Raw genomic sequence first — 9821 nt, 5'->3', positions numbered from 1 at the left:
AATCTATGTAAATTATATAGTCTACAACATAGAGACTGTAAATTCTGTGTTATATATGTGCCTAGTGCTCTGTTGGCACCCAATAAATTTTAAGTAACAAAATTGATAATCATAGCCAAGGCATATTTTTCTTCCAAGCTCAAGACAGGATGTGACTATATACTAATGAGACTCAGTAATAGAAGCAACACATGAAAACTCGTCTCATTACTTTATAGTCATGCCATGTATGTTTTTTTTAACCATAAAATGACAATAAAAATGATTTTTAAAATGAGAATGTTTTGGATAAGTGACTTCTGTCCTGATCTTAATCACTGTGATTAAAGCATTAAACAACAGAGAAGCACAACGTTCTTTTATCACCAAAACGAGCTGCTAAGAAGCAGGAGCACAGCTACAGGGTTAACCACGTGGGTCATTTTGACCAAATAGTAATAAAGGAGAAAAGGTAGGACAAGGGCCATAAAAATTATAAAGTGTTTTGGGAGTTCCATCATTTGACAGGCTTCGTTGGATTGATGGGTGGGAAGGGCTCTGTGGAGAAAAAGTGTCTTTTTAATTAGAGACTTTAAGGGGCTGGAGATACTTGACAGACCGTATAGTGGTAAGGAAGAGAGAGATTATAGATTAACTAGTGCAGTGCTTACTAGTAAGAGAATCAAAGTTATAAACACTTTTCACACAAACAGAATGCGTGGAATAAAACTGTTGAAGAATTCCAGGGAGGAGCAAAGTGAGTTAGCTGTTGCTAAACAGAGAAACGGTTTGGCCACTAAGAGAACCTAATGGGCTCCACAACGTGTAGTCTGGAATTAAAACACAAGGCTGAACCACATTTGGTTGAGAGGGTTCCAGAATCCCTTGACTATACATTATAGCTTCCCTAAAGTCATGAGGAAAATGTTTAGCCTTTGCTTTAGAGAGGATTCACTGACTTGAATTATCAGATATTATGCCCTGTTTACAGCTAAACTGTGTGAAAGATAACGCTAGCCTAATTTTCAGGTTGACCCTTTAAACAAACAGAACCACTCTTGCAGAGCAGTTGCCTGGGAACCGGCAACTTTTGAGTTATGCTTTGGAAATTGTCATGATCTGTTAAAAAAAAAATAACTTAGTGCAAAAAGGGAGCTGAGGGCTTCCCTGGTGGCGCAGTGGTTGGGAATCCGTCTGCCAACGCAGGGAACACGGGTTCGAGCCCTGGTCCGGGAAGATCCCACATGCCGCAGAGCAACTAAGCCCGTGCGCCACAACTACTGAAGCCTGCGCACCTACAGCCCGTGCTCCGCAACAACAGAAGCCACCGCAATAAGCCACCCTCGGACCACAACGAGGAGTAGCCCCCGCTCGCCGCAACTAGAGGAAGCCCGCGTGCAGCAACAAAGACCCAATGCAACCAAAAATAAAAAATAATAAGCAGAAGGAAAAATACTCAACCTCACTAATAAGCAAAAACTTATGTGGGGAAAGGTCAGTCCATAAAAATGCTCATCATTGAAAACAAAAAAGGGAGCTGAAAGCTGCCACCATCTAATAAATACAGAAAACACTTGTTGCACACTTCACTCTCTTGCACATTTCTTACAGAAGCATGTTTTATGTGGTGCAAAATTATTGTTTCAGTGGGGAATTATTTTTTCTCCCCAAAGTCATGGATTTCTTTTTCCCACTGAGACTAGATTGAAAGAAGGGAAGGGATGAAGAATGGTAGATTTGTCTACCAAAAATCCAAACAATGGCTTTGAGTTAATTGCTGGCCTCTGGATTGTTTTTACAAATTTTTTTACTGTGAAATATAACACCACATATAACAAAGTGCATAAAGAGTAGTTTATTATGTAACAACTGCCCAGGTCAAGAAGTAGACCTTGGTAGTCCCCCTCCTTCCCAGGCCTTTTTCCCGTCTCAGTCACAGCCTCCTCCCTCCCCCATATCAGTGACCACTATCCTGATTTTGAAAGCAGTCACTCCCTTTAAAGGTTTTTTGGTTTTATCACCCTTCCTCGCACGTTATCCCCCCAAGCAGAGTCAGTTCTGTGCTCCCACTATACTTTTTTATTATTTCAGCCATTACTCCCGCATGTGGTATGTTGGTTTACATCTGTGAGCTCAACACCCCAAGTCAAGCAGACTTTGGCGCCTACCGATCCTAGGTCTGAATCCTGGCTCTATCACTAAGTAGCTGTGTAACTAGGTAACTCAGTTAAAGCTTTATGCATCTCAATTTTCTCATCAGTAGAACAAAGATATTACTAGAATTAGTTTTATAGATAAAATAAGGTAAATATGTCTGACAGAACGCCTATCACATAGTACAAGCTTAATATGCTATTATTGTACCATTCTTTTAGAAAACTGTGGTATGACTAAACCCGGTAATATGTGAAGAATCCAAGAATTCCTGACACACTAAGTAGGTGTGCACTGTTTGATAAAAATGAATGTTGATTAAGACCCTAAAAACAAGAGCAATCTTAAATGCTGTCACAATATCGAAGTTGGAACTAAGAGTAAACTATAAACTCAGACACTGGAGGGACTATAAATTAGGACACTTTTCAGAGAGCAACTTGGCAACATCTGTCCAAATGAAAAATGTGTATATCCTGAAATTCAATGTAACCTTGTATACAAAAAGATTGGCAGAGGTAAGTCACACAGGGTGTTAGTTAAAACATTGTTTCTAGTAACCAAAACTTGTACATAACTTAAAATGTCCATCAACAGAGGAACACGATATAGCCCCTATAAAATAGAACATGGACATGACTATACCTTCAAGTTATTAAGGGAACTAGAAATGCACAAGTTTACAGGATATAATTCATGTGCTGGGGGAAAAGATCTGTGAAAACTATTTTCCGGGAGCCTTAAAAAGCATCTTATAAATGCATTGAAGCGTTTGGGAAAAATAACTTTCTGATGGTTCTCTTTGTAGAGACAAATCAGCTTAGGAAAACAATGGAGTTTTAAACTAAATATATTCAGTTTTAAACTCAATTTAAAAAATTACACTTCAAGTGTATGTATATAATTACATCTTAAATTTTAGGGGGAAATAAAAACTGATCAAGATATTCTACTTACAGGAATCAATTCCCAGAAAATAATCTGAAACGGGTACAATTTATGTATAAAGACGTTTACATCAGTCATTTAATTAGTACAATTTATATTTTGCTAATTTTATTATTTATATTAGTAAAAATAGCTTAATATCCAATAGTGGAGGACTGTTTTAAGTGATGGTATATCCGTGTAATAGAATACTATTATAGCTATTAAAAGTCATGCTGCAGAATTTTTATTAAAATGGAAACTTCTCAATACATTAAGTGAAAAAGATGTTACAACACAGTTACGTGCAGTTTGATCAGCGTTAATAGTTGTTACCTTTAAGTGGTAGGATTACAGGCTATTTTTCTCCTTTTGTTTTTAGGTTTCTTCCTTCTTTTATAGATTTTTAAATTTACTAAATAAGCTTTTCTAATTTCCTACGATGATATGTAATTAGGAAAAAATGCTATTAAAATACATGCTTATAGCTGACGCCCCTTGCTTTACAACTTGGGCATTTACGTTAACTGTGATGCTAAGCCTAAATCCAAGAAATACTGCAACACGTTTGGAAAGAGCTTGCGTGGTGAAAGTCACCATTTCCCAGGAATCTTAATAATAAAATGTTAAAGACACTACTTTGTTTATCAAAAGAATTTATTAGAAAATATTACATACTACATATCTGTTTAATAAGAGTATTGTTTCAGTAGACAGCACTCCATCCTCATACTACAAACAATGTCTCACGGACCATGGAGCAAGCACTGTGCTTGTGAAGCTACATCTTTTGGATGGAACATTCAAGCAGTACACACTGTGGCCATTTAAAGGAAAATAATGGAAAAAATATAATTACCAGAGAAAAATCAAAACTTTTGGAATGTTAAAATAACAACTAATTTTAGTCTCAAAATTCTAGGCGTCACTATAGCCTAAAACATCAGTCAATGTGACTAGGAAGTTAAAGAGACCAAGGTTTCAAAGGTTAATACTGAATCTTCATAAATAACAAGAGGAATCTGTAACCCCACAAAATGTTTTTAAGTTTGTGCACATGCAAAATTAATGTAAATTTCTGATAAAAGCAAGAATGGGAAATGTTAAAAAGCAATGTATTTTTTTAACATAAAGCATGCACTTTCTAATACATTCTTAAATATTTCAAAGTTGATTCTAGTCCAGTAATATTCTTCATTAGCTATTTCAATTGCAGGCCAACCAGTACCCCAACCAGATACAGAGTAAGTACACTGTTGTTATTCAAGGAAGGTGGAATTAATTCTTAGCACTGCTACCAAAGATGCGAGACTTTTAACTCTTGACCACAGCACCTATTTTTCTTCAAAACTTTTAAACATGTTTGCACAAGCTAAACGGTATAAAGCAAATTTTAAACTGTCATCCAACTCCCAAATGTCACTGAAAGAAAATGTCGGAAAAATATGTTGTGTGATTAATCAATTTAGGCAATTTGCTACAAAATTTTCTAAGTGTGAACCAGCTTTAACCCAAAATAGATTAAAAAGTCACACAGTTGTTTCTAGAGTTCAAAACTGAAACAAATGAGGTGTGCATTGGTATTTAAAACACTGTCTTCATATTTTATTAGAAGAAATATACTTCTAAAACTCTTTCCCCATCATAATCTAAACACAAACTTTAATTAAAAATATATATAAATCAGTAGAATACCATATTACAAATGCCCAGAAATGCAGAATAAAGATCAGAAACTGCTTGGAAATATTTCTGCCACTTTGGGGATTATACTCATAATCTAATAAAGATTATGAACTAGCACAGTCACTACTGGGGCCAATATTTCAAAAGTCGCCTGTCAAAGCTAGCACCAGGAGAGGATTATACACATAAAACTGAGAGACAGATAATCTTTACTTCAGAAAAGCACAGTCCTGAAGAGTATTGCTTTCACTATTTAGCTAGGACAAGGGTCGGTCTGTCTCACTGAGGCACAGATCCATCTTTGTGCCATTAACATCTTATCTGAAGTGCTTGCCAGTCATTTGGTATCTATTGAAAACTGTTACTGGAATGAAACAGTTTATCATGGAAATAATCCATTTTTTCTTCCAAGACGCCAAATAAAATAATAAGGCTAGAGCACTTTAAACTTACCTTTAATAAAAATAGTACTAAAAAAACCCCAATCTCTAGTCCCTGAAAGCCTAAACAAGACTCCATTATTTAATTCCTCTCCTTTTTCCGAAACACCGGTTTTGATGTCTAGAATTTCGCAGCATGGTTAATGGCCACCATATGGTCACCAAATTAACACTCTATTCACTGTAAAGCATTTGGAGATTTCTAAAATGTGAGAAGAATTTCACTAGTAGTCAGATGAGCAACAATCTGGAAGCCACTGAAGCAAATGTCATGATTCTACCGTAGCCACAGGGAAGGGAGGGTCACTACTTAAAAGCAGTTCTCCAACTGGCACAATCAATTTGCCATCTCTGATAAGTAGAAGATATTATGGAAGAACATAATTTTTACAAAGTCAACACTTTCTCCAAACAGGTCTTCTAAATTCAACAGAGCTTAGACTGCCGAAGTTGTAAATCTAGCAAATCAAATTGCTTCATCTCAACTGGGGGAAAAAAAAGGCACAAAAGAAAACCAAGCAGCATAACCTTTATTTGGTGATACAACAGGTGAACAGTGTTCTAAAGTTTTGAACACTGAATTTTACTCGTGTGATAATTTGTTTTCTATCTAAGCAATTTACTCAGATGTGTGCTTTAAAAATACACAGTAGGAACCCTGCAATTGGTATGTTCTGTTATTAGAAATATTCTTCATGGTAATACATTATTTATCTTTGTATAATTAGAGAGAAAAATCATAAAGATCATACTTTATTTTTAGCCTGACAGAATAAATGTATTATATATATCTCTTCCAAAACCAGTGCACTCAGAAGTTCATTTATGCACTCCACTGTTCAAATCAAAAAGCTGTACATCTTCTTCCAGTATCCACAATATAACACAGTCCTTGTAAAAATGCACATTCCTTTAACCCCTTTACTTTCCCTTGAATTTGTTGTCTTTTTTTTTGGGGGGGGGGTGGAAGGGAGGAAAAGATATAGAAGTTGCGGTGCAGAACTATATTTATTTAGAGCAAAACATTATATCCTACATTAAAAAAAATAATTTTATCAAAACCAAATTTCAATCACAGTTACATATGATTTTCCATTAAAGGTACATGTTGAAATTGCACTTTGCAGGTATCTTGATAGTGTCCTTTATAGTGCTCCCCACTTCAGCCTATGTTTTTATCAGCAGACACAGGTTCTTCCAGAGTTTTCTTTTGGCTTCCCTTCCGTGAATATTTGTATTTGTCTACATAGGCTTTAACCAGATTCGCCACTTTAGTAGAATTTACTTCTCCACTCTTACTATGACAAACCTATAAAAAAAAAAAGAAGGGGGAATATTTTTCTCATACTTAAACAGATTAAAGGAAAATAGAAAGCTTTATGAAAAACAAATATGCCAAAAAGATAACCAAATATTTTTTAATGTTTCATTATCTCCTGTCAGGTACACATTTCGTTATCTCAAAAGGTAAAAAACAGACAAGAATGGTAGAAGCTACCTCTTACTATTTTAATTAATTTAATTAATCATTCCTTTATTAAAACAGGCATGTTCAAAACTAAAGCTATGTACATAACTCCACTAAAGCTATGTACATAACTCCACTAAAGCTATAACTTACTTTATCTACCGCTTTCCGCACAATCTCTTTATATTCTTCCTTGGTGATATCTTTATTTTGATAAAATGGCTTAATGGCCAATTTTACCTCCTGTGCTGCTTTTTCTTGAATTTGTAATTTCTGATAAGAGGAAAATGTATAATTATTATTTGCCCAATCACGTACTTTCAAAAAAAATTCTTTAAAAATATAAAATTGAAAACACTGTACATTTACATTATTGCAAGGAACTATTCAAATATTAGTGTTATAAATACAAAATAGTTATTTACTAACACATACCAAACATTTCTAAAAATAAATATGAAATACTACCAGTAATTCAATTGGCACCAACATATTCAGACAGAACCCTTTAAGTAATATTGGAATTTAAGACTATCAACAATAAATTCCCTTCACCACTTATACAATAGAAAGCTGTTATTTTTTCATCTTTATCATATACAGAATCATGTAAGTTGCTCTCAACTTTGAACTTGCCTTGTCTGTCTTCGAGCTATCTGCGCTGGCTTCCACTGTAACACTTACTTTGCTTTCTGCCAATTTTACAGCAGCATTAGAAGCTCTGCTGTGACTTGATGACGAAGTATTACCAGAACTTGGTCCCTGAACTGTTCCCACATTTCCTGGGGCTGCTGTCGGAGCAGGCAAGACTGGTGTACTCATGTTATTACTTACATGAGAAGCACTAGGAATACCCTGTTTTAAAGAGTTATCATCAGTTAATGAATTACTTGTACTCAATAGAAGTCTTTTAGTCACCTATTAGAAATAACATCAAAAAAAAAATCAAAGCAATCCAATACTTAAGTACTTAAGGGAAATGCATATTTCAGGTCATTTATATCTAAAGGACTCTGAAGAAAAATGAGTAACATTCTTAAACACAGCCCCATTTAAATATTTCATGATGACTTTTAAAAAATATATATGTATTGTAATGTTCTGACAGCAACACTAAAACCAACAAGAAGCAGAGCTGCATTAATAACAGTATCTTTCCTACAAGGCTCTTGAGAGTAGATGCCCCCCCTTCAAAGACGGAGGAAAGTGAGACAGTGAAGTCAAATGACTTGCAGTGAGTTGACAGCAGAAAAAGATACAAGATCCCAAATTCCCACTCCCCTGCTCTTCCAACTCTTGCTGTCAGGATTCTAGAATTTCTGAGATGTAGACATGAAACTATGATCAACACAGTGTTTATAGATTATTACTGAAATTTTTCTATATTTAAGAAGTGCCTCAGAGGCACTTTTTTCACATGGTAAATTCATGAAAATGAAACACAGAGGGTAATGGACGATGAACAGCTTTATCTGGTGTTTGAACAAAACAGTACAAGGTTTATCACAGTACCCAATCACAAGTTCCCACCCCCTAAAAGTCCAGTAAATCAGGGAAAGTGTCCACCACTTGATTCTAGTTTGGCTCATAATTTGGTCTTTTTAACCTGACCTAAAAACCTGTCTGGGTATCAGCAGTAGCCTGTATGTAGCTCAGATCTGATACTATGCATTCAGTTCATTTGCTCATTTGGGAGTGGGAGGTTTGGGGAAGGACAGTGAAAAGGGGGTTACGAAGGTTTACCATAAACCTAACCGAATAAGTCACTGTGTATGGATATCCAGCCAGGAAGCCCTTTCTTGAACATCTGTCCCTAATAGCTAAATGTTTACAATGGCTATGTTGATTAAACTTGAGTTGCTGAAAACATACCTGCAATTGCTTTCCATCTGGCTGTGAAGCAATGTAGCTGACTTGCTGGGATGGAGGGGGAGGGGGTGGTGGTGGTGGTGGTCCCTGAGATACACTGGTGGGAGCAGCTACCTGCATGAGAGGTACTCCTGTGTGCAGATGCAAGGGCAGCTGAGGATGAATGTTAAACGGATTGCGCTGGAGATTCATCAAAGGAGCATGAACACCCACTGGATATGGGAAGATATTCATAGGCTGGTGCTGTGCATTCATTTGTTGCTGCATTACATTCATTTGTGGTTGCATCATATTTATAGGTAGCTGAGAACCATCACCTTGTTGGTTGGTTTGGTCTTTTAGGTTAGAATCTATCAAAAGAAAAAAGGCTTATGAAAAAAAATCATGTTACAAATTTCTTTAGCCAGAGAAACAAAGCACCACTGGTTACAATAAAATAGCAGTTAACAGAACGCCTAAACCAATACCCAATTATTCAGTTTAATCCTGTCATTCCTAAATAACGTGGGCTGATTTTCTAACTGAAAGAAAACATTCAACTAAAGTTATTTTAAAGCATAACTTCACACAATAACATCGGTCAACACTCACAAAGAATCAGTAGCTCAAGAAACTTCCTAGTTAAAGAAATAATCACATAAAATTTAAGATTACTAAATTAGAAGGTTAATCACTTTTTAAAAATCTGCAACAGAGTTTTTCTTGCAATGTTCCCAAGAAAAGTCAAGGAAAGATAAATCTTTCTTTAGCAGAGTGACTTATTTATAGGAAAACGATAAAAAAATTTCAAGTGCAGGGCTTCCCTGGTGGCACAGTGGTTGAGAATCTGCCTGCCAATGCAGGGAACACGGGTTCGAGCCCTGGTCTGGGAAGATCCCACATGCCACGGAGCAATTAGGCCCGTGAGCCACAACTACTGAGCCTGCGCGTCTGGAGCCTGTGCTCCGCAACAACAGAGGCCGCGACAGTGAGAGGCCCGCGCACCACGATGAAGGGTGGCCCCCGCTCGCTGCAACTAGAGAAAGCCCTCGCACAGAAACAAAGACCCAACAGAGCCAAAAACAAACAAACAAACAAATAAAGAAATAAATAGAATTCAAATAAAACATTAAACAAAACTTTCAAGTGTGCACATCTGATATAAATGAAGCAGAATTTAAATCCTGCATAGGACCGTCTCAAATTCTTCTACTGTAGCAAATTATACTTAAAATATTTATGTCTTTGGCAAGGTTTGGGGCAGGCATGGGGTGAAAAAAGAAAATAAATATTGAAGTGTATATCTATTACACAATACA

The 9821-nt window shown here is 36.2% G+C and overlaps 1 protein-coding gene across 6 annotated transcripts in view; it reads right to left on the bottom strand.

The window, feature by feature from the left end:
* Nucleotides 1–3699: 3699 nt before the first annotated feature.
* The window catches only part of SCAF11 (SR-related CTD associated factor 11), a 74035-nt gene continuing 67913 nt past the window's right edge, over nt 3700–9821 (bottom strand). For 3 of the 6 annotated variants that reach the window (XM_032644551.1, XM_032644546.1, XM_032644547.1), the window contains 4 exons: nt 8527–8873; nt 7291–7509; nt 6808–6927; nt 3700–6495 (listed from right to left, as the gene is read on the bottom strand). In XM_032644551.1, the coding sequence (XP_032500442.1) occupies nt 6349–6495; nt 6808–6927; nt 7291–7509; nt 8527–8873 (833 nt within the window). In that variant the 3' untranslated portion in view covers nt 3700–6348. The remainder of the gene's footprint in view (nt 6496–6807; nt 6928–7290; nt 7510–8526; nt 8874–9821) is intronic. The other 3 variants (XM_032644548.1, XM_032644549.1, XM_032644550.1) reach the window with 3 other exon arrangements.

Source organism: Phocoena sinus, chromosome 10, assembly GCF_008692025.1.
Source record: "Phocoena sinus isolate mPhoSin1 chromosome 10, mPhoSin1.pri, whole genome shotgun sequence".
NCBI lineage: Eukaryota > Metazoa > Chordata > Mammalia > Artiodactyla > Phocoenidae > Phocoena > Phocoena sinus.
Note: the sequence above shows the minus strand (reverse complement) of the source record. Positions and strands in the feature narration are given on the sequence as shown.